Here is a 26,734-nt window from a genome sequence, read left to right on the forward strand (position 1 = left end):
CGGCAGAGAAAAGGCGCCCGCGACGGGACCTCGCCGGGCGTTGCACAGGCGCCTGGTTGATGCTCGGCGGTCCTGCGCGCGCTGTGTGCGCGAGGGAGCGTGTGTGGTGGCAACGGGCCGGGGAGGGAGAGCAGCAGGGGGCTGTGCCTGGGCTTGGGGGGAGAGGCTCTCTTGTACGCTGCGCTCAAGTGACATTCAGGGCGAACACCACATGTTTAACTCAGCCAGCCGGGCAGGCAGCGAATGAGTAAGGCTCGCGCGGACAAACGCCTCTCCCTCTCGACCGGCCTAAAATCCGTTAAAATAACCTCAATTGCTGGCCGTCGCTCTCGGGCTCCCAAAAGACCCCCTCCCTTCCTCCCAGCGCCAATTTCTTCTCAGTCTCTTTATTTTTCCCTCTGGAGAGTTTTCCTCGCTGAAAGAATGGAAACCATTTCACCAGCTTTCGCCTGACCTCCTTCTGCCCGCTGAAAACAAAACAGAATAAAAACAAACAAACAAACAAAAAAAGAACAAAATCAAAGCCAACGAGCGACCGAGCGCGACGTAAGTGGCGGCGAGGGCTACGGACTTGGAGGAAAGGCTTCCCGTTGCCTCGTCCCGCTATTTCTTGGGCAGGCAAGGAGCTCCGGGCGATCTCGGTCCTCCTTCGGAGCCAAGGCTCATCGCCTGACGAATTTGGGGCAAGGTCGGCGCGGGCCCTTCAGGTAAGCGGGGACGCCGGGCCAGGTTTACGGCGGGGTGAGGGAGCGTCGGCTGGAGGAGGCTCGCCAGCTCGCCCCTGAGATCGCTCGCCGAGTTAGGGAAGGACGCTCCAACAGTAGCAGAAAAACTCTGGGCCATCCTAGGTCGCCTGGCTTGGGAGCCTAAGGAATTCGGAGCCTCTGGGGACAGGATCTCGCTGATGCTTTAGAATATAGTTGGAAGTGACTATAGATTGGCTTTGGGGCGTAATAAGGGGAGCCAGATCTGCTCCGTTCCTGATTCTCCCTCCCGAGGCCACGGAGGGGAATCTGGGCTTCAGCTTCCAGCCCTGCCCAGGCTGCCCCGATTAACCACTCCAGGGAAAAATTGTTAGAAGCGTTGCAGAGGCTGCGCGCGGGTGAGACATAAGTCGCAGCACCTTTGGAAACTTGTAAAATACATGGGCCATTCTTCTCTCAACTCTTTCTTTTCTCCACCTTCTTCAGTTTTACAATCGCAACCAATTCATTAGGTTGCTTGCCGTAATGGACTGCCCGGCATATAACTCGGAAAAAAGATTGACGACTTAGGTCAGACGATTCAGACCTCAAGAAGGAGATTTTAATTTTTGATAGACAAGGTCTCTCTTCGGAACTTAAATCTGTAAAGTTTTATGAAGCCTGATTGTTCTCTCCCCCCCAAATCGCAGGGTAGCACAGTTTCTCTTTTTAGGTTTTTGCGGTTGTTGTTGGCTTTCCGCAATTTTCTGATGAGACAAAATCCCGGTCTTAATCCCGGTTGTCTTCACTTGGGATGTGTATCTTTTCCCTAACAACAGTGTTCCTACCACTGGGAAGGAAAGAGCTGTTCATCTTTTCCTCTGCCAGTTGGTGGTGTGGGGCCGTTTCAATGAGATTCAACTTTGCAGAGTCGCTCAACAAGGTTTCATTATTTCACTTCAGTCCAGAGTTACTTTCTGTCCTGTTCCTTCCCCTTCCCTGCGGTTTATTTGATGTAACACATGAGGAACGGAGCAAAGGCTCCCCCTATTAGACTTATTGGACCGCAATGAGTTTGTAGAAGGTTCCTGTCTTAAAAGCTTTTCATTTGTGGTGCATAGAATCTTGGCTTATTATGTTGGTTCTCTTTCCATCCAACAGTAACATGTCCTTTCCTCTAAGGTGAACCATTTATTATTTCTACTCTAAAGTTTTTCACAAATTACGACCAGACATTTATATAGCAGGTTTGCATTCAGAAAGTTGTTGCAAAAAAGGGAAAGCAAGAAATGCAGAGTAAGCAAGAAGAGAGTGTATCTAACACACTCAAATGTAAGTTCTTACAATTCCATCTATGAGTGAGGTTAATTTCTTCCAAAGTTTTGTTCAGCCTAACTACTTAGAGGATATTGGATACTGGGACTTGCCTCCATCTGAACCATCATCATAGCCTGTCCAAAGCAAAATCTAAACTATCAAGCTGAAGTGTAATCAGTTGTTTAAAAACACTGTCAGAATAGTTTCAGTAATGTAAATTTTCAAAAAAAAAAATCAATGCTTTGGCTTCTTTTCTAAATTTCAGTAACAGTTGATCGTGGAATATATATATATATATATATATATATATATATATATATATATATATATATATATATATATATATATATATATATATATATATATATATGCTTTTCTAGATGATTTAAAATAGTTTACACTGATGCATTTTTGAAAATTCTGGTGGAATAGCCTTGCAATTGATTTTAGCAATAGCCCTGCTTTAAATTGTCACAATTAAAGCAAAGTAATTGAACGTGCTAGTAGAATAAGTAAAAATTAATTATTTATGGCTTGTATTAGACATTTTAGTTAACAGAATTGAACCTCTTCATTATTTGTAAATGGAACTTTTAACTCTCTCAAATAATATTATAGATACACGCATACACGTATACACGCATACACGCATACATACATACATATTGGTGAATATGTACTGGACCTATTTAATACTTCCATGATTAAGTATTATAACTTTCTTCAAGTTAGATAAGTTAGTGATCAGTGCAATAGTTTGCCAATACGACTGCGAAATGGGAAAGGGGTGGAAAGACAATGCTGTCTTTGAAACAAGTGGAAAGATGGACTAAGTTAGGGAACAGAAATTCTGTTTATAGCTTTTCAACTCTATTATTATTCTTGACCTCTTTTTAAAAACAAACAATGCACCAACCTGAGTATGTGAATTTTCATTGAAGAATAATATAGATGCTCACAATAAAAAATATTTTAAAAATGTAATCTGGTTATTTTTGAATCAGTAATAGTGTGTGGGAATTATAATGGTAATATGGGATCAAATTCCAATCATAACATATGCTATTTTTATAACCTGGTGAACTAGAATAAAATAAACGAAGGGTATTTATTGATATTTATTGATAAACCTACGTTAGAATTATATTCACCTTTTCCTTGGAAGCTTATCACAGTATACATAGCAATTCCTATTCATTAAAATCAATCATAACATCTTTTTTAAGGATTTGGTGAGTTACTGTCTCTGCTCAACTCTGTAAAAATGATTTCAGATTCATTGGAGAGACTTAGATTTTCCCTTTTTAAAACTTGATAAGTGAACCAAAACAGAAAGTATATCAGATTTTATCTCAGATATTTTTCCGTACACCTCTATTTGACTAGCCCATTTGTGTGCATGTCTACTCAGAAATGAGTGCCACTGTTAATAGGATTACTTCAAAGATGAAGTACTTACTGCAGTCCTATGAACACAGCTGTTTTATTTCTGAGTAAACATGTGTAAGTGTTAGTTGCAATGTCTAATATTATATTATATTAAAGAAGTATCCAGAAATGTATTTAGAAACAAAAGATAATGGAAATATAGGATAATTCTATAATATTAAAACTGCTTTTTGTAAGAAAACTATAGAATAATTTTGAAATGCATATTAGAAGAGAAATTCAAGAACCTGAATAATTCAACTTTCAAGGATATTTACGTGCATACAGTATACAACCTATATAGTCACTTAATTCAGATTGTGAAGAAACATTTTATTAATATTTATTATTCTTTCCAGATATTTCAAATACAAAGACATTGAAGAATTTAGAATAAAATTAAAACAGTGGAAACCACATTTAGAAACAGCATGTAGAAAAAAGGTTGATAGAAGATATCAAAGAAGTGAGACTAAAATACACCACTTATTACATAACAGTTGTAACATTTATTATATAAAACTATTATATATTACATAAAAGCTATATCAGAGGTCAGAGACAGGAATTAGTAATAAAACCTAGACAACAGGACACCTGGCATAAAATAGGAATAGCAGGTGTACAGGAAAGGTATTTCAAAACCAGAGAAACCATAATGAAAAGGCATTTTATTCCATGGCCACCTTCAAACTTTTTACTGAGGGCCATAGGAAGGGGAAAAAAAAACCTTTTGAAGATTATAAAGAGAGAAAAGCAGCTTCACACAAGAAGATACATCCCATCTTATTGAAGTTACAAATAACTTAGAGGTTTATAGGTCAAAATTAGTATGTTGAATTGGATGTGACAATTCTTTGGAAGGCAGAGAAACAATGGTGTGAATTGATTCATAATGCCTTGGTTCATAATAAAACCTTTGCAAGATTGAACCATGTTTTGCGGTAGTTTTATCTTATAAGCATTCAAAGACAATTGCACAAAACAATGGCTAATAGTTTCATCTTCATCTTTTACATTTCTGTCATCAACTTGTAGTAGTTCATTACAATATTGCATTTATAGTGCAGCTATTTTTAACATATATAGGTAAAACTTATGTTTCTAGAAATGTATATACATGTAATTGTCTAATATTCCTATCACAAATGGCTCTTATAAAATAAAATTATTTATAGCAATGATGTATCATTTTTATCAGCCATATTCCTACGACAAATATTCTTTTGAACGCTTCTCACTCTTTTTTAAAAATGACATTTTTTTAGTATAAAGGGATTTTTAAATATGTTTTATTACACAGACATTCATGCACACACAAATTGATATTTTAGAAGCCACTGAAAATGAATTGAGTTTTATAGCCCACATTAATTGTATGATTATGGTGAGTTGATTAGAAATATTATATTTAAAACATTTTAGGGTTAAAACTAGATATCTTTAGATAAAGCTTGAAAAGATTTCTCTCTGAAAATTTTGGGCAGTCATAGTTCATTATTGCATATATTATAATAACAACTTATGTATAATTTAAGTTGAGCGACTTGTTATGTGTCTATTAAACTTTGATTATTATATATTAGTATTATAAAAATTAAATATATTTGGACAATTATAATTTTAGGTCTATGGCTGCCATTTTGATTCTTGCTGTTCAGTCTGAATGAAAATGCTTGTCCTCCTTTACTTTAGTCCTTCAGTTTGTGCCAACTGGTCAGAAGACAGTTACTTGTTTACTTGACAAAGGTATGATCTATTTTATATGATCTATTTGAGGCTACTGCCATATTATTATTATTATTTGGAGTAGCTGTCACTCAAAAGCTTAATATTAAAAAAGGATTAATATAATGATTAATACAAGACATACCTGTTAGATGCATATATGAAAGTAAATAGTACAAAAATTATTACAGGTATATACATCTGCAGTATCATAACTATTAGTGTAAGCAGATTAAGATATTAATAGAGACATAAATAGAAATAGAAGTAAAAGTATCCCTTATGCTTAGACTTAAACTAATATCAGATCCATTTATTATTAATAGCGTTGGAAAAAAATTAAACTCCAAGATTTGACTTTTCTCCATGCTTTAGATTGCCTGTTACTTTATAGCAAATTTATAATAACTTTTCTAGTTGTTTTGTTACTGTTGTTTAATATGTTTCTTTATGTCACTTATTATAATGATCTCAAAACTTCTGGATCAATTTTTGCAATTAATATTTTGATGTATTATTGGTATCATATGATAAATTAAGACATGCATGATTGTGTGAGTATAAGTGCCTAGAAAAATACATTGCATTTTAAAAATACATTACATTTTTCATTAAATGATATGTTATCCTATACCATACATAGTGATTTGGAATTATTTGTAATACATTCATTTTATTATAAGTAGATAACATTTGACTTTTATTTAATTTTTTATTTACAGATTTTGATATCTGTAAATTTATTTACATGCATACATACACACATATTTGCAGTATCTAAAGATAAGCATGTGTCAGATGTTAACTTTTGCAAAAAACAAAACAAAAAAAAACTTAAATTGATTTAAGTATTAGGCAGCTTTGAAGTCTTTAAATCTTCAATAAATTAGTGCAAACCCATGTTTTAGATATTGTTCTTGTTTTTTAAAAAAGGATAATTTTATCATAATCCTATCAATTCCATATAAAACATGTATCTTAAATACAAAAGTCTCTTCAAAACAAATGATGCTGGTGCATGTACATATCTGTCCTACCCTTTTAAAAAGTACAAATTACTTAATAAACACAATCAACAATTACATTTTGTAATTATATTCAAGATCAGATAAAAACAATGTTTAAAAGAAAAGACATGCTAGGGAAAACAGTCCAAAAATCTAACTTAAATTGAGATGAAGTAATGCCAAATTTAGTCTGTGGTGCTTTCTTGGAATGAAAAGACAGCTTTGACCTCAGAACATCTGAATTCTACCTTCAGTTACAGTGCAGCTGTAGAGAGGAAAGTATGCCTTAATTATGCATTTGTTTAAATGCATTACATTTTTCATTATTTTTTTAAATTGCATGACTTTTTTTTGAAAGGACTGCTTTTAATCTTGGCATTCAAATGCTTAATTTAATTATTTAAATTTAACTTAGTTTAATTATCAAGCAGTTATTTATCTTTTCTTCACTTAAAAAGAGAAAAAATAAGTACAGCTATAAATATAAATGTAACACATTTTATTATTTTATTTTTGTAACTGATTACTTTTATATTACAAAGATCATATTGTAATATAACCAATGATATATACAAAAATACTATCAATATGAAGCTATTTTGGATTCTTTTATAAAATAAAGTAAATTTTGTCTATTACTTTTCATGTGCTAATCATACAATGGACCCTATAAGTCCATAGGGTATTATGATTGAAATAAACAATTCTTTTTTTAAAATGCAATACATTTTAAGAAAAAATATTTCTTGATTTGATTTGATTTGATTTACCAATTGGTTTAAAAATAAGAAATGGTTTGAGTTTTAAAGTAATGTATATGCATTACCTTTAATTTTGGCAGTTGTACAATTGGTACCATGTAATAGTGATTGTAAGATCTTTTGAAATTCTACATTTCAGTATATTTTTGTGGAGTTTCTTTTAAACAAATACAATATTTTTATAACCTGGTGAACTAGAATAAAATAAATGAAGGGTATTTATTTATATTTATGGATATATTATGTTAGATTTATTTTCACCTTTTCCTTGGAAGCTTAACGTAGTATACATAGCAATTCCTATTTATCAGAATCAATCTCTATTACAGTCACAGACCAAAAGCTAAACATCAAAATAAATACATTGTCTAAAAATTATTGGAAAATAACTAAGCAAAATAGTAATATGAACAAGGATCTTTAGTTCTTTAGATGTTTATTATCATTGCAGCAGCACAAATTTTGCTACCGCATGATTGGTGGCTGGATTTAAATCCTGAAGGAGATGGTTCATGTAGAAATTATCTGATCTCCCTAGAAATCTCTCTAATAGAGGGAGAATATATGTTGATTTGATGTCCCTTTAGAACTTGCAGTGCTATAGAACATGTGAGATATCTTCAACTTCCTCATTGCTATATGTGCACATTCGCTTAGCTATTGAGGTTTTATCATACCTGCCCCTATTTATCAGACGTTGTCTAATTATAAAATTGTACATGTTACAGTTAAATATAGGAAATAATGTCTGATATTGGTATATTTTACCAAGTCTATTTAAATTTAGTTGAAATAATACTACTACCACCTGCAACATTATCCATCTTTTATAATTGGAAGTTTTCCTATAGAACACAATCAGACAAGACACACTAGAACTACTGATTCTATGGGACAAAAACTAACAACAACATTTTGTATTAATTTCATACTCACTATTCAAAGCATAGGGCATGTTCTTCTGCTCGATCTAATGTAGTGTTTTTCACATTATATCTCCTTAAGGGCACATATTCGGTTCATTTAGTGTGCTTCAGATGAGTGCAGATTAAATCCAACAGTTAATTTGTAGAGGATGGAATGTTCCTCCAAATGAGTCAATAGGTTCTATGCTTTGCTATTTTTTAAAGCTACACTTTATCATAAATTTACAAAGAGCTGAATGATTATAATACTTGACTAAATGGAAGGCTGCTGATTTGAAAGTCAGCAGAAACATTTTAGCCTTTTTAAAACAAGTTACTGTTTTTATTACCTGAATACTCCACTTCTTCTTTCTTTTTTTTTGAGTCCATATTGTACCATTTCATGATTGTTCAGTTATTTCAGGTATAAGGATTAACTCACAAATTAACTGAATTAACATATGTGCTGTTATAAATACTGATTTGTAGCCATTATATTCATGTTATGCTAAAATGCATTGGTAAGAGAAGAATAAAAAAGAATTTTGGTATAAGCTACTGTTGTAAACTGCATATGTGCAATACAGAAATTTTGATGCTTTAAAGTTGAATATGCATGCATACACTCATGTGCCCATGTACTGTACGTGTCTACGTACAAGAACCCATTCTCCACCCCCACCCAAATTCCAGAATGGAAACTTTCACTGGTTTCTATCATGACTATTTCCTACTTGAATGATAGTTGTCTTCAAAGATGTTTTGTAATTAGGAGAGCTTTAATGGTAAATAGCACTTAGGAAGAAGTGTTTTTCCGCAGAAAAATAATGAGAATGAGAAGATCAAGATCAAGATCAAGTTTGTATGGTTATTTTTTCTCCAAATAAAAACTGAATAAAGTATGCTTGTTTCAATGCAGAAATAATGTTGGGCATAGTATGACTTTAAAGAATGCAACTTCATGCATAATTATATGAAATAAACCTTTGAATAAACCTCTATATGATCAGACTGCATATGAGCCAAAGATTGTAAGTATAAATTTTAAGAAAAATGTGTATTTATGAGAAACAGCTGCCAGAATAGCAATTGATATTGAAGAGAACATATACACAATTCCTTTGCCTTGATGAAGTAAAGAAAACATTTTAAATCTTCTTTCATCAGTGGGGTTTTATTTATGCTTATAAATGAGTGTATTGCTGTCACCTTTCTTTCAATCAAAATGTATCCACAGATAGCATATTTAATGAATTCTAAATGTTCTGTTCAAATACCAGGAAAGACTCAAACTGAAAATAAAAAAACACAAGAAGATGATTTATTATTTTAAAAGATTGAAGTAGGCTGTAAGATTTGCTCTTAATAACCCAGGGGAGAAAATCAGAACTCTAGAACATGATTGCTTCAGAACTGGAGAAAGTCAGAAAGTCATAGAATGTAGTGAAAAAAATCAAGAGCAAGAATATATTGCTTAAAGGATCAATTTATTGGTTTCTGAATTATTATTACTACAATTTGAAAAACTTGCTCCCCCAAGAAATGTTATAAAGTAGCTGTAATTAATTGCACTGAAATCAGTAAGATGAGTTTACCATAAATCATGTTACTATTTTAGCAAGAGCTACTGTGGGTACCACTATATTTGTATGATTAAATAAATAATGAAGGTGATACAAAAAGGTAAATTGAACAGTGTATTAAATGTGGTTGTCAGTTATTTGGCAAGTTAAGAATAATTTTCAAGAACAACGTCCCTCTATGCCTGAGGAGAAAAGTTTTCGATCAGTGTGTGTTTCCTGTTTTAACATATTCCGGTGAAACATGGATGCTAACCTCACAGTCAATGCAAAAGTTGAGAGTGGTACAAAGAGCCATGGAAAGATATGATTGGCATACAAGTTAGAAAGACCTGCACATGGATTAGAGAATGAACAAAAATATATGGAGCTATCAAAACTGTAAAAGAATTGAAAAGGAAATTGGATGGTCATGTAGCAAGAAGAACTAATGGCAGGTGGACCAAGGCAGTCATAGAATGGATTCCGCTTGATAAAAAGTCCACAAAAGAGACCTAAAACAAGATAGAGCGATGACATCCGCAAATTTTGCAGGCTCAATTGGCAAAAGAAAGCTTAAGACAGTATTGGTTGGAAACATGCAGAAGAGGCCCTCATCCTGCAGTGGATAGATAGACAATGGCTAGGATGATGATGATGATGGTGGTGAAATAAATAATGAATTGACATATGCAACAAAAATAAAAAAGTTATATTTATATGTAATGATATTTTATGGAGTAATAATTAGGGCACATTATTTCAATAAAAGAAGAAATAATGATTTACTGTAATGAATAGAACTAAAATATTAATGTGGAACACTTAGGCAAGGTACAATACTGTACATTTTTGTACTGAAAAACAAGTTCTTCGTTACAAGCTATGCACATATTCATTTACCTGTTTGTACAAAAGTTCATCTTAGTGGCAGTTGCTTTTGGCAGTGAGCTTTATTTTGGCCAATTAATGGATTGCAATAACAATTGACTTGTATCAGAAGTTTGTTTGCTTTGTAGAAGGAGAATTTCACACTATGGTTCCTTCTGCCTTGAGAAAATGTGAGCCAGCGACTGGAAATCTTTTATGGAAGTTTTGCATAAAAAAGAAAACAAATGAACTTGTAACTGAAGGTTTTGATTAGAATAGAAAAGAGTCATTATGTAACTTTAGAGAGATAAGTTAATGTATAATTGTACTTACAACTGCTGTGAGGAAGATCAGATGTCATTCCTTATATCTTTTTTTTTCTGCTATTTTTTCTTCTACCTTTTTTCTTTGTCCACTTTTAGCTTTTTCTTTTTTCCCCATTTGAATTGAATTAAATTGGATGCTTTATTTGGACAAGTGTTATTCAGCACACAAGGAATTTGTCTCTGGTACAGAATCATTCAGTGTACTTTCAAAGCAACATAGAGAAGAAGAAGAATGTACCAATAAAAGGTGGAAGTAAAGAAAATAATAATAATAACTATAGCTGCACTGTATGAGTTAATATACACACACATATAAGACAGAACTGCTAGAATTAGGTATTCAGCAGATTGATGGGATGAGGAAAAAACTGTCCCTGTGTCTAGTTGTCTTGGCACTGTCACAAGGGAAAGAGTTGAAACAGTTTATTTCCAGGATGTGAGGTGTCTGCAGATATCTGTTCAGCATTCCTTCTGACCAGTGGTGAGATTCAGCTGGTTCACACCTATTCAGGTGAACCAGTTGTTAAATTACACCCCAGACTCCCCACTATCAAAGTGGATCCTGGGCATTGCGCTGCCCTGCAGTGGAGAAACAGGCAACAGAGTGGCTGGCGTGAGAGAAGGAAAATGCCGCTTCCCCTCTTTTTTCTTCCTGGTTCTCCTTCTCCCCTCTTGCCAGCTGCTCCATTGCCTGTTTCTCCATCACAGAGTAGTGCCCAGGATTCACTTTGGTAGCAGGAGGTTTAACAACTGGTTCACTCAGAGTCAGGTTGGGAGGGTCATTCCGCATGTGTGGCGAAGCTGGAAGACAGGGATGGGCCATGCCTCTCACAACAGCCAACCTGACCCTGGGAGAACCGGTTGTTAAATTATTTAAATCCCATCACTGCTTTTGATTCATGCAATATACAGGTCTTCTATGGAAGGCAGACTTGTTGCATTTATTATTTCTGTAGTCTTAACAGACTCAATAATTGCTCTATAAAACTGTACTAGCAGCTCCTGAGGTAGACTGAACTTTTTGAGTTGACACAGGAAGAACATTCTTTGTTGTGCTTGTTTAATGATGGTTCTAATGTTAAATGTCCATTTCAAGTCTTAATGGTGATACTGTCCTGTCGAATACAGTAGAAGGGGGCTCCTCCTAAAATCCATTCTCATCACTATAGTTTTAAGCATATTCAGTTCCGGATTGTTAGATTGCATCACAAGGCCAGTGGTTCCACCTTCCATCTATTGTAGATGGAGACTTATCATTGTCTCAAATGAAGCCAATGACCGTTCTATCATCTGCAAACTTCAGAACTTTAACAGACAGTTCCCTTGAGATTCAGTCATTGGTATATAAACAGAAGAGCAATGGAGAGAGCATACAGTCTGAGAATGCCTTTCTTTTTTTCATTCTAGTTTAATTTGTATTGGTTTTTATTATAGTTATCAAGACTTTCAATAAGATATAAATAAACAAATGGAAAATATGATCCACAGAGATAGAAAACATGCATATTTGTGAAAGTATGTTAAATAAATATTAATTTATTTTATTCCATTTAAAACTTGTTCTTTTGATGAGAGCTATTTTGTGGACATGGGCATACATATTTAATAATAAATGAATATTAATGTCACTCTATTGTGTATTCATTCAAAGTCAGACACAGTTTGTAGAGTGATTGAGATTTGGATTTGCATCAAGCATGAGCATCACCTTAAAATAAACTTAGGTATTTTTTTTTTCATGCAAGCAACTGATTCCATGCCCTACCAGTTTACTATAATTTACAAGGGATTTTATCATAATTTAGATGGTGCTAGGAGATCAAATACAGACTTTCAAAAATGCCATTAATTAAGGAAATTCTGATAAATAAATCTAATTATAATTTTTTGTCTAACAGAACACAGAAAACTTTAATGTTAGCTAATTCTAAATTGCTCTTTTATTAGAAGCTCAAATGGTAGATTTCAGCTTTCAGTTTTTTCATAAAATTCACTGTTTTGCTTCAGATTTAAAAAGAAATAAAAGCAATATTAACTAGGGAACAAGAATAATAATTTCTCCTAGGTTGTTTCTCCTAAGTTGTACCATGCCGTATCTAAGCTGTGGATTTGCCAATTTTCTTTTTTAATTACATTTTTTTGAAAATTCCAAGTTATTTAGCCAAGCATAATCCTCATTTGCCACATAATATAGTGTATAATGTTTAATTACCTGAAAACTAAATTTATTTAATATTTAATTATTTCATTGTAAAATGCCTTCAGTGACAATGCTTTCTGCTTTTACTGTAAGTAATATCCATCTATAGGTGAGTGGTAAATGTTTGCTAAGCCTCCTGATGCCTCAGAAACAGGCTGTTGGGTTTGTAATACAACTAGGCTATTCAATTAAAAAAAATGAAATTCCCTTTATACACTTTACAAAATCACTTAATCTGGAAATAATAATGCAAAACAGAAAAGCAACTGATGCAGGCATCCTTTCTCAGACATTTTTACACATGTCTACCAAATTCCCCAGAACATCCAGAAGCACGAATATTTTTAACTCTGAACTAATTACCTCTCTGCCTGAAATATTGTTTTCTCATTCCTCTTCTAAAATTTAGATTTAATTCTCACAAAATTGGCATTCTTAACAAAGGAAGTTAGAAGGTTTTCAGATTGTTCATATGTTCTCTCATCTTTGGTTTCAGTCTGACCTACATTTCTAACTATATAGTATCTTTTTTCTAACCTTTTCCCTATACAAAGACATTGAACAAGCAATCAAGCAATTAAGTACTTTGGTAATTTGATTTTGATAGAACTTGTGACTGTATTACGCTTTCTATCTGTGTATGTTTTTCCCCTCATTACTATTTTTACAATTTTAGAATGCATTCCTTAACATGTGAATACAAAATTACTTTAGTAATGAAAGTATCTCAGAACATTAATAGACATTTTTGCAAATGAAATTATAACCTGACATGATGAACTAATTCAAATTGGATTGTGAATGGAGGTTCTCTAATTTAAAGATTAAGCTTGATAAACTTAGCATTATATCTGGATATGGATTTTGTTATCCAGATTTCATGGTTTTCTGAGCATTGAGCCGGCAGTCCTCATGTATACTTGAACATTTTGTAATCTTGAAATGCATGATTGACATTTGGTGGCATTTCTCTAAAAGAACAACAAAAATTCACAAAAATGTTGATTTTTATCAGAACAAAATTGTTGACAGTGAATATTAATTTCAGCATTATATATATGCTTTTGTTGCTGAAAAATATCTGTCTTCCTGCCAATCCAATCCAATCCAACCCAATATTACTCAGGGTCCCCACCTGCTATTCTTTTGGTCTTAGATTAGTCCCTTTTGAGTTCTGTGTTAATCAAACAGTTGGACTACAACTAGGGAAACTTAGGTCCATTCTTATGCCTGGAACTCATAATCATTCTTCTTGTTCAATGTGCAGAGTGGTTAAGCCTAACATTGCAGGCAAACTGCCCACAGCCCGGAATTCAATCCTGATGGGGCTCAAGGTTAACTTAGCTTTCCATCCTTCCGAGCTTGGTAAAATGACAACCCATATAGTTGGGGGCAATTTGCAAATGATGCTGGCATTGTAAAACTGTCCATAGAATGTTATAAAGTACTATGTAGCCGTATATGAGTAAATAAATAAATGAATAAAATCATTTTCCTTTCCCCCTCCCTCCATAAGGTGTCTTTTTTTATTTTGGGAAAATAATTATTCCAATTAGTGTTCTATGTATTTATACTACTGCTTACTAGATATTTTCCAAATTATATCAGTTTCTATCTAAAAAATTTCACCAAGCAAGCATGGCTGGAAAAACTAGACAAGTTAGAAGGTTAGACAGAATATTGTATGTCAAAATGCCAAAGTTTGTTGGTCAAGAGAGGGAAAGATGCAATAAGGAGGCTTGATTTTAATACATCTTTTTGCTAGTGTTACAAATACACATTGTTTGTAAGGCTGAGGAAGAGCCTAGTGCTGGGGAAGAAACGTCCCCCAGTTGATATTGATGATATTGTGGTGATATTCATGTCCTAGGCATTTACTATTATATTCTGTTGTCAAGAGCTAAGGGTAAAGAAAGAAAAGAAATTGAATTCTCTTTCTAAGTCCATGACACATAATGGTAGCAGTAAGAGGCAGAGAGATTGCTCCTTAAAACCAAAGTTGATGTATTGTGAGTTCAAGGACCACATACTATAGAAGCACTTCAAGCTTGCACTTGTAGACCAATGCTATTCTAACTGCATTGATTGCAAAGGATTAGTAGTGAAAGGCAAGTAGGCATTTTTCAACTCTGTGGATGTTTAAATCTGTGTTTATGCATCATCCGAGAGGACTTCTAATCTTTGGTAGCACAAGGTAACATGTTACTAACTAGAAAAAAGTTACCTATTATCAGGTAAGGAACATAACTAAACATTGTTTGAAACAGGCATAAAACATCAGTGTGGTCCGAAGCATCAGATCTGACATCTGTGCTGTTGCATAAGATAACATTGGATGACCATATTCAAAATGTTTTGGACTGATTCTAGTGCCTGCTTCATATAGTTGTCCCAGAATACTAGTTCTTTTTACTTCAAAAAACAGGTGAAACCTTCTCTGCATCACTGATGCTGTGAGCAAGTTTGTGGACTGCTGTAAGCAACGTCTCAACATTTATGTCCATTTCATGCCAGATTTTGAACTACTTGAGATAGAAACCTTGTTTATCCCAATCGGCATTGTACCAATGCTGTTATGCACAAGTGCCATAAGACTGTTGGTTATTTCCACCAAAAGGACCATATCAAACACTGGATCTCTCAGGATAACTATGGTGCAAATGAAGCTGGATTTTATGTTGGTGGATTAATGTGTATCATGCTTCAAAGAAAAGTAGATAGAATGCTATAGGTAATATCAAAGATGTGCACTGGTTTATGCGTATCCTCTAAAATTCACACAAAAATGTCAAGGGTATTAGTATATCTTGGTTTAATTTCTGCTTAGTGGTAACGTGTGCTGTGGATTACTGCCTCCTTGTCTCCTGAAGATATCTAAAGTGATTTTGGTTGGTTGGCTGTTGGAGATTTGACTATGACTATGCTGTTTCCATGATTTTTAGTTAGTGTCATTAATCAAATCCCATACCATCATTAAGCATGATGTTATGTGGTTGCCAATTGCAACCTCCTGCCTGTTTCCCCATTTATTTTGTTTGTCAGAAGCTGGCACTGAAGGTCACAAATGGTGATAACATGACCGCAGGATGCTGCAGCATCATACTGCAATTGAGCAATTGAGTCGGTACACTGAGCATCACACACACACACATGCTCTGATTTTTTTTTTTTACAAAAATTCTACTTATATATGTGTGTTCTTACAATATATATGGAATATTTTTATAGAGTTAGAAATCATCCTATTTTAAGTGATCTGTCACTTAACAGTAATTTTTCGGAGTATGAAGCCAATTCCTGCTGCTAAGTTTAATATCCTCAAGCATGAGGTTGCTTAATGGAATAATGCATAGTCCCCAAAGTCCAGTTTTAACTATGATACATAGTTCTCTTTGATTCTTAAAGGTTACAGTTAAGTTGTATCCTGCAGATTTATTATCAAATGGGTAATTCATGCAAAACTAAATTCACTCACATTTAAAAATAGGATTTGAGGGTTACAAAACATTCCCTGCTATGGTTAAAGAAATATAGTACATAAATGCCTGTGGCAAGCTGTTCTTTGAAATTATCCCCACTAAATTATAATCATGCACTTTCAACTCTCTGTAATTAAACATTTAGATTTATTTATTCCAGATGTATTTGCTTCCAATAAATCCAGAACTTTTGTTGTAGTACTAGTTTGATGTTTTACAAGTCTCATGAATTTACAAATTGTCAGAAAATGAAGTGAATTGTCTCCTTTGGTTTTGTTTGCAGTGTGTCCACTGATGACTTCATTTTATGCTGTTTTGAAAAAGGATGTGGGTCATGTTTTTAGGGCATTTGAAAACTACTGGTTTCTTTTGAAGCAACCTAATGAATCTGAAAGGGAACTACAGACAAGCCCTATTAATAAAAATGATCCATACTTTAATTCCCGAGGAAACATTTGCAGACTCCGCAGATTATCCCTTTAAAAAAATATGGATGAAATGTAAAAAACAGTTCTTAAAATTCCCCATAAGAAGGATTGGGTTAATTTCTTATGTAATATATTTAAATTTATGACATACTAAATTAGATTGTTTTGATATTTGTGCAAATATTAGTATTGCATTTACAGTAAGTCTAGATGTTTCATTATATCTGAACCTTCAGTTAAAAGTTCTCCGACTGTAAAGCTTTAGATGATCCTATTGACATGACATGTGAAACAGGAACTACACCATCGTTGAGTTCCTTAATTATCAAGATATAGTAAAAATCAGCTGGTCCTTAGCAGTTCTTAAAACTAGGTAAATATGTCCCCAGATGGCAAATTACACCATGTCATCATTTATTTTACAAAAGAAAGCCAAAATGGAGAAGCCACACAACTGTGACTGATTTTATGACCTTTTTTGCATTAAGTAAACATGGCACTTGTTAAATGTTAAATGAACACTGTAGTCATTAAATGAATCAATTGTACCCAGAAACCCCCCCTCCCCTTTTTTAACTGGAAATCAGAAGTAAAAAAGTTTTTTCTGAAAACAGCAAAAAACATTGAAAATTGCAGTATAAAGGTGAGCTGTTTGCCAAGTGTCCACATGATTTCATGCAGCTATTGTAGCTTCGAAAGTGAGTCATAAGTAGCTTTTTTTTTGGGGGGGGGGGGTCCATTATAACTTTGAAGAGTTGCTAAACAACAGTTGTAAATCAAGAAGTACCTGTTATAAATGGTGGAATTTTAAAGGAAAGATTAAAAAATAAATAAAGTCTTTCCCTATATTCTCCCTTTCTGTTTTTAAAAGCCTATCTTGAGTGTGGGAGGAGCTCTGTTTATTAATGATCCTCTGCTGAATGTTTCTTGTACACAGAGTAGCAAACTTAAAACATTCTAATTTGAGACTTTGGAAAGATATAGGGATAAGAAAAAATCAGTAGACATTGGTGGGATATTTGGATAAGACAGGAAAGCCAGTGTATCAGTTTATCAATGCTAACGCTTCGGTTAGTTTTTCTCTGGGGTTAATAGCCCTAACATATTTACAATATGATTTATAGTGTATCATTTTTATTTCTCTAGGATGCTTTTGATGAGCTGCTCCATTTTCTACCTCTTCCTTCTGCTGCCATTTAGCTCCTGGATGCAGAAACTACCTACTAGAGATGAAGAACTTTTTCAGATGCAAATCCAGGACAAAACTTTTTTCCACGATTCTTCAGTACTCCCTGATGGAGCAGAGATCAGTAGTTATCTCTTCAGAGGAACACCCAAACGGTATATTGATTCATGTAATGAAAAGTTAAGAAGATATATAACTTGTCTTGTGTCTGTTCTTTCAGTCAGATTCCTGGCAACTATATGGACAAGTTCATTCAATTTTCTCAGCAACACTTGCCATTGCCTTCTTCTTAGGGCTGAGAGAAAGGAATTGGCTCAAGGTCACCCAGTGTCCACTTTGTGACGTAGACCAGACAGGAAACATGGCCAGATCATCTAATTCTACTTTTTTACTTTATTGTTATCTTTATTGAGATTATTTTAACAGACTCTTGCAAATCTGAAAGTACAGTATATTCCCCTTACAGCACAAAAAGTTAGGGAAGGTCTCTTCTGAGCCCCTTTCCCTGCTATAGGCTAAATTTCCTTTTATCTGACTGTTCCCTTGGCTGCATCTGTTTGTGCTGTCTCCCAAGGTCACTTCCATATACACTGCTCAAAATAAATAAATAAAGGAAACACTTAAACAACACAATGTAACTCCAAGTCAATCACACTTCTGTGAAATCAAACTGTCCACTTAGGTAGCAACACTGATTGACAATCAATTTCACCTGCTGTTGTGCAAATGGAATAGACAACAGGTGGAAAGCATAGGCAGAAAACAAGACATTCCCAATAAAGGAGTGGTTCTGCAGGTGATGACCACAGACCACTTCTCAGTTCCTATGCTTTCTGGCTGATGGTTTGGTCACTTTTGAATGCTGGTGGTGCTTTCACTTAGTGATAGCATGAGACGGAGTCTACAACCCACACAAGTGGCTCAGGTAGTGCAGCTCATCCAGGATGGCACATCAACGCGAGCTGTGGCAAGAAGGTTTCCTGTGTCTGTCAGCGTAGTGTCCAGAGCATGGAGGCGCTACCAGGAGACAGGCCAGTATATCAGGACACGTGGAGGAGGCCGTAGGAGGGCAACATCAGGACTGATACCTCCGCCTTTGTGCAAGGGAGGACAGCAGCACTGCCAGAGTGGCCACAAATGTTTATGTGGCTGTTCAAATGGTCAGAAACAGACTCCATGAGGGTGGTATGAGGGCCCGACGTCCACAGGTGGGGGTTGTGCTTACAGCTCAACACTGTGCAGGACGTTTGGCATTTGCCAGAGAACACCAAGATTGGCAAATTTGCCACTGGCGCCCTGTGCTCTTCACAGATGAAAGCAGGTTCACACTGAGCACATGTGACAGACGTCACAGGGTCTGAGACACCGTGGAGAATGTTCTGCTGCCTGCAACATCTTCCAGCATAACCGGTTTGGCAGTGGGTCAGTAATGGTGTGGGGTGGCATTTCTTTAGGGGGCCGCATAGCGCTACATGTGCTCACCAGAGGTAGCCTGACTGCCATTAGGTACCGAGATGAGATCCTCAGACCCCTTGTGAAACCATATGCTGGTGCGGTTGGCCCTGAGTTCCTCCAAATGCACAACAATGCTAGACCTCATGTGGCTGGAGTGTGTCAGCAGTTCCTGCAAGACAAAGGCATTGATGCTATGGACTGGCCCGCCCATTCCCCAGACCTAAATCCAATTGAGCAGATCTGGGACATCATGTCTCCCTCCATCCCCCAACGCCATTGTTGCACCACAGACTGTCCAGGAGTTGGGGGATGCTTTAGTCCAGGTGTGGGAGGAGATCCCTCAGGAGACCATCTGCCACCTCATCAGGAACATGCCCAGGCATTGTAGGGAGGTCATACAGGCATGTGGAGGCCACACACACTACTGAGCCTCATTTTGACTTGTTTTAAGGACATTACATCAAAGTTGGATCAGCCTGTAGTGTTTTTTTCCACTTTAATTTTGAGTGTAACTCCAAATCCAGACCTCCATGGGTTGCTAAATTTGATTTTCATTGATAATTTATGTGTGATTTTGTTGTCAGCACATTCAACTATGTAATGAACAAAGTATTTAATAAGAATATTTCATTCATTCAGATCTAGGATGTCTTATTTTTGTGTTCCCTTTATTTTTTTGAACAGTGTAGTATTATACTTTGTGTCTAAGGCAGAATAAGTCCAATGTTTTTCATCTGCTATGATTTTCCTTTAGTGATTGCTAGCAGACCTAATTTATGAACACTAACTAGCAGTCAGAAGACATGAAAATGCCTTAATCTCATAACACATGGACAGACTCAACCATAATTTTAACTGGGAAACTGTAAGCATCCTAGACCAAGTTGAATCCAAAAAATCCTAGGAGTTTCCAGGAAGTTTGGTATTCAGACAAATCTGTCATCAATAGGCGCATAGAATTAAACCACATTCATATACCATTCAAAAGAAACAATAAAGAAGCTAAGAACAGGAAACAAGAAGATCAGAATACAACTTCTCCAGCAGCCAATAGCCATATAAACAGCATCAGACAGACCAAATCAAATGAACCAAATCAAGCAAAAAACTATATCCTAATCAAGGCTTTACCAAGGACAAACCACATCCCACCAATAATGGCAGGGCAAGCTGCAATATACACAAAAGGAACGAATGCCACAATCACTTGCACTGATGATGTTTCCTAGTTGGGAATGAAATGAAATTGCAAACAAATAACAAACCTCAGAGTGCATCAAGGACCCCATAGTTCAATATATGAATTACATATATTCTGGTTTTTCTCTGTGTGTCTTTACTTTGGTATTGTGAAGAAAGTTATGCTTTTATTCATCTGTCCATAGGTTTTTTTTTGTGGTAGAGGAAGATAATACACCATTTGCAGTTACAGTGACTCCTTGTGACACACCTTTGGAATGGAAACTGAGTTTGCAAGACCTCCCTGAAGAGTCAAGTGGAGAAAGCTCAGGTAAATTACAGTAAAAACCAAACAAATATTATTAATTTTGTTAAATGTGAATAAGCTGACATACCAATATACTACCATCAGTAGTTGCTGCTTAAAAATTAGTGAATAAGAATAAATTTTTAATAATTGAATGATAGATTACATGTTTGCTGATTCATTAAAAAGTTATTCTGCTAGTTAAAAGTTCTGAAAATGTTCCATTAAACAGGCAAAAAAATGGAGATAATCACAAACCAATAGAGAAGGATGTCTTATTTCACCTATTCTTCTACTCCACTAATCTTAAGTGTAGCCACAATTCTTTATATGTACCCTATATACATATAAATATGTTCTGCTAAAATAAGCAACCTTTTACATCATATATGCAGAGACTTTCAACCACAATTTAACCCCAAGTTTCTGTTGCTTAATGAGATGACTGTTAAGTGAGTTTTGTCCCATTTTATGACTTTCCTTGCCACAGTTATGGTATTAAGTGAATCACTACAATTGTTAGGTTAGTAACGCAGTGTTACGTAAATCTTATATTTAAAGATGAAAAAGTCATCTGTCATTCAAAGATTAACAGAAATATGATTCCCAAGGTGTGAAACTAGATCCTGAAAGGTCCTATAGCTTGAATTTGTTATTTTGAGTTCTGGGAGAAGCCCAACATTTCAGAGTCTGAATACTTGATTTTGTTGGAATGTAACTGCTTAACAATGAAAATAGGAAAGGAAAGATATTTTCACCACAGTGCCTAGAATGCCATGAAATAGTAATTAAACAATAAGATTAATATAAAACAGAAAAATGATATCCTAGTAATCGGGGCTTTTGTGAAAGGTAGAGCAATGGCCTCAACCTGCCTTTTCATGGCAATTTGAAGGAATTTATTCAGGGATGGGATTCTACCGGTTCTGTCCGGCTCTGTAGAACTGGTAGCTCTGAAGAGCAGCAGACATGGGAACAGTTCTATGTCTGCTGCTGTTTTGGCCCACCCACCTGCCTGGGCTCTTACCTGTCCTTTATTTCTTGCTTTTTCAACCTCAGCTGCCGTGAGAGGCACAGCTGCGCTTGAAAAAGCAGGAAAAAAATGCTTTTTCAAACGCTGCTTCCCTGCACGCAGTGCTGCTCAGCTGTCCAGGCAGCAAGCTGACGAAGATTTACACATGTGCGCAGCGTGCAGGGAAGCACATCGTAAATCACTGAACCAGTAGTTAACTCTTTTCGGATCCAACCCCTGGATTTATTATATATAGCAATATTTTATATATATCATGCATCATTTACCTGTGCAATGTTTGAAATTATTTATTTATAAAATTAACATGGCCATCTATTGCAAATAAAGTGACTTTGGTAAGTATACAAATTAAATGTTTTATTGTGCATCTTACTATTAATATTTTATTAATATTTTTAGTAGTAATAATAGTAGTATATTTTTAATTTAGAGAATGACATTTATGAGACTTTCTTCCTCAAGTCTATAACTGTATAAAATTCTCTGTTGCTTTGGATTGCTGGCACCATTTGTTGTTTTTCCTAATGTCTTTGGCTGTCCTAAATGCTGTAATATGAATCCAATGTTATTTATACAATCTGAATGATTTGAAAACATGCCCATATGTCATTTTATAATTATGAATTCACAAAAGTTGATTTTAGTTTTTCATATAAAAACAACATTTTTTCAAAATCTCCTCTGTTTTTGTAATTAATTGATTTTTTTATATTATGAGATGCAAATCATATATTACAAAATACATATATTAGTGGGTACAACATTATTTGTGTAAACTATAAATTGCTAACTTTATTAATTTAGATTACTTAAACCATTTTTCAGGAACAAGGTTGTTAACAGTGTTGTCTATAATTTTGAATGAATGAACATAAGCTTGCTCGAATTGTACAACTAAATACGTATTGATAGACTTTTGTGAAATGCATTGCATTATTTTATAATACAATATGGTATCTATTTTCAGTTTGATACATAATACTGAGATCTGCAAAATGTTATTATTTATTGATGTGTGTGTGTGTGTGTGTGTGTGTGTGTAAAGAAGGACTAGGGATGACATGATAGCAGTCAGATATCTCAGGAGCTGCCACAAAGAAGAGGGAGTCAAGCTATTCTCCAAAGCATCTGTGGGCAGGACAAGAAGCAATGGGTGAAAACTAATCAAGGCTAGAACTAAGGAGAAATTTCTTGATAATTAGAACAATAAATCAGTGGAACAACTTGCCTCCAGAAGTTGTAAATGCTCCAACACTGGAAGTTTTTAACAAGAGATTGGATAACCATTTGTCTGAATTGATGTAGGGTTTCCTGCCTAAGCAGGGATTAGACTAGAAGACCTCCAAGGTCCCTTCCAACTCTGTTATTCTATAAATATCAGAACAAAGAGACAGAGAAATAATTAGAGCTGCTTGGGAAAATAATAACTATTTAAGTATTTATAATTTAGATTACTTAAACCATTTTTCAGGAACAAGGTTTAAGTATTTACATTTTGTAATGGTATGTGAGAATAAACTGAGGAACAAGGATACAGATGAAATGATCAGACAAGGGAGGAGAGACAACCCAATGGCTTAACTGTCAGACAAAGAAGCTTAGGGAGGACCCATCTTAATAGATTAAAAGTAGTAGGAAATTTATAATTTCAGACTTGAACATTTCTTTTAATGTAGCTTTGCAATAAAGTAGAACTAGTTCATCTAATCATATTTCGTGTCTAGTTTTCCTAGGGGGCCAACACTTTTATATCCTCCCTTTAGAAACCATATTGTGTTTTGTGTTTGCTTTGTTTCAGAATCCTTCATTTTTGTCTCTTCTAGGTGAACCTGAGCCACTTGAACAACAGAATCAGCAGATTATTACTGAGGAAGACACAGAGCTATTTTCATACAGAGGAAATGATGTTGAGTACTTTTTATCCTCTACTTCACCTTCTGGGTTATATCAGTTAGAAATCTGGTCAACAGAAAAGGATACAAACTTTAAAGTCTATGCTAGTACAACTCCAGAGTCAGATCAACCATATCCTGAACTACCTTATGATCCAAGAGTTGATGTCACTTCTCTTGGTCATACAACTGTCAGTTTGGCATGGAAACCTAGCCCTACAGCTTCAGTATTGAAACAGCCAATACAATATTGTGTAGTCATTAATAAAGAACACAATTTCAAAAGTCTCTGTGCTGTGGAGACTAAACAGAGTGCTGAAGATACATTTATGAAGGCTCCTAAACCTGGGTTGGATTTTAGCCCTTTTGATTTTGCCCATTTTGGGTTTTCTTCCAACAGTAATTCTGGAAAAGAACGCAGCTTCTTGAAACCAACACCAAAGCTTTATTCAAAACTTTATTCAAAGCCTAAGGTTGATCTGGAAAAGATATGCATTGGAAACAAGAATATATTTACTGTATCTGAACTGAAACCTGGTATACAGTACTATTTTGATATATTTGCCGTAAATGTCAATACAAATATGAGTACTGCCTATGTTGGTACTTTTGCAAGAACTAAAGAAGAGACTAAACAGAAGACAGTTGATTTAAAAGATGGGAAGGTTACAGATGTGTTTGTCAAGAGAAAAGGCACCAAATTTTTGCGGTTTGCTCCTGTTTCATCACATCAAAAAGTTACATTTTTTGTTCACTCATGTCTCAATGCCATACAAATACAAATCAAAAGAGATGGAAAACTTCTGTTGTCTCAAAATGTTGAGGGCGTCCATCAGTTTCAACTTAGGGGAAAGCCAAAAGCCAAATACCTCATCCGACTGAAAGGAAATAAGAAGGGAGCTTCCATATTGAAGTTTTTGGCCACAACGAGGGCCAATAAGCAGTCATTTCCATCTCTTCCTGAAGATACAAGAATTAAAGCCTTTGATAAACTTCGCACATGTTCCTCAGTCACAGTGGCATGGCTAGGTACACAAGAAAGAAACAAGTTTTGCATCTATAAGAAAGAAGTAGGTGATGATTATAACGAGGAAAAAAAGAAAAGAGAACAAAATCAGTGTCTGGGACCAGACTTGAGAAAAAAATCAGAAAAAGTCCTCTGTAAGTATTTTCACAGTCAAAACCTACAAAAAGCAGTTACCACAGAGACAATTAAAGGTCTAAAGCCTGGCAAATCCTATGTTCTGGATGTTTATGTCATAGGACATGGTGGGTACTCTGTCAAATATCAAAGCAAATTAGTGAAAACAAGAAAATTCTGTTAGGGATCTTTTACATAAAAATCAGCAGAACATTAATGGATCTACTAACTACTTATACAGAATAGAAGTTGTAAACTGTATTGGTATTATGTATAGGAGATATTAACATCTATATTTATGTTTACAGAAAGACTGAGACTAGTGCTCTTCGTTGGTATCTGACGGTTGCATTATCATGCATTTGGTGGTCTATGTTTGATGATCAGTAAATAATCAAGATAGCAGGGAATATTGAAGAACCTGCGCTTTTTGCTTCCATATTGCATGAAGTGCTTCTAAATTATTTTATCATATCAAAGGCTAGCACAAGAACCAAAACTTCCATCCAATCCCTTATCATAGACTATGGTTTATGTAAATTATTTTTACTGTCTTGTTTAATATGTCTATGTTTCTATGTTGTAAACTATGAACAATCTTTTCCTGTTAAAAGCATAGATCTAAATTAAATATTAACTGAGATTCCCAGTTTTATTGTTAATAAAAATTCCTACCTGGTTAATTTTAAATGCTTAAAAAGTTTATGTATTTCATGTACAAAATTGTCAATCATTATATTCCTGTATATAAAATTAAAATATTAGATTATACATTCCTATTCATATTGATGTGTCATATATCTACATAGCCATATACATAAATTTGTATAATTCTGAATGCATTTTGAGCATCTTTAATTAGTAATTATATGAACATCATTAATTGTTAGTACATTTCAAATATTTTTCAATTTGTCAGTTCAATCCTTTCATTTCTATTGAAATAATTACTTGTGCTCAAAATTGAAGACACTGATATGGATGCCTCTTTCTTTTAATTCATGGTAATAGCTTGGCCTATCATATAATAAGCAAAATTCAATGCATAATCAGGCTTTCCTACTTTTTGCTGATTCCTATATATATTTATATCATTGTAACTATATTTTGAATTGTACTATGTGACCTACATATTGAACACGTCAGAGATACAAATGAAAGGAAGGCAAACATGGATTATTAATAATGTTCATTTTCTGCATTTTCATAGAAATCAGATTAAAAGTTAGATCTTCGTCAAGCAGTTTCTTTTTTGTTTTCATTTGTTTTCTGAAAACAAAGCAATCATAGCAATTGTTTTCATAGTATTCTTTAAAATAGAAAAATAACAGAATTTACTCTACATGTCTAGCTTTAAAATTTGAAGACAAATTGAATGAAATATATAGGAAAGGTAATATTTTATCTGGTGGCAGATAAAATCGGAAAAAGATGCAAAACTGATTACAATAAAGAATAATGTGGGCACAAAGTGTGAAAACACTTTTCTGATCAAATGCTGACCAATGGGCAGGACTGTCTTTGTAAAAATACAAAAATAAATATATGTGGGCAATACATGTGGGTATGTATGTATGTGTGTGTGTATGTGTGTGTGTGTATGTATGTATTTATATATATGTATGTATGATGTATGTCTCTGTGTATATTGTAACTCTCTAAAGGATCTAGTTTCCCCTGTTTCAGAGAGTTTGGGTACCTTCTGCTTTTACTTTCAGAGGAGAAAGTCCAATTCATTATGGTACTTTAATTATATAGCCACTTTTTTGGAGATGAACAAAACGGACAAAGAAAGAAATGCCAAGAAAAATCATATGTTTTCTTGGTGATATGTCCTCTTTAGTGCAGGC

At 34.7% G+C, this 26,734-nt stretch overlaps 1 protein-coding gene across 3 annotated transcripts; it reads left to right on the top strand.

The window, feature by feature from the left end:
* NDNF (neuron derived neurotrophic factor) lies at positions 1 to 26,438 on the top strand. 3 transcript variants are annotated; one of them, XM_087963179.1, is made up of 5 exons: positions 54 to 707; positions 5,124 to 5,177; positions 17,838 to 18,032; positions 20,718 to 20,842; positions 23,675 to 26,438. In XM_087963179.1, exons 3-5 carry the CDS (start codon positions 17,839 to 17,841, stop codon positions 25,066 to 25,068), a joined length of 1,713 nt encoding a protein of 570 aa, XP_087819305.1. In that variant the 5' UTR covers positions 54 to 707; positions 5,124 to 5,177; position 17,838; the 3' UTR covers positions 25,069 to 26,438. The 3 variants fall into 3 exon arrangements, with proteins under 3 accessions (XP_026522762.2, XP_087819305.1, XP_087819306.1); XM_026666977.2 differs by lacking the exon at positions 5,124 to 5,177 and having other exon boundaries at positions 1 to 707; XM_087963180.1 differs by lacking the exons at positions 54 to 707; positions 5,124 to 5,177 and having other exon boundaries at positions 17,909 to 18,034; positions 20,719 to 20,842.
* Positions 26,439 to 26,734: the final 296 nt, after the last annotated feature.

This window comes from Notechis scutatus, chromosome 4 (genome assembly GCF_049901735.1).
Source record: "Notechis scutatus isolate UNSWTSFEM ecotype Mainland chromosome 4, rNotScu1.2, whole genome shotgun sequence".
Taxonomy (NCBI): Eukaryota; Metazoa; Chordata; class Lepidosauria; order Squamata; family Elapidae; genus Notechis; species Notechis scutatus.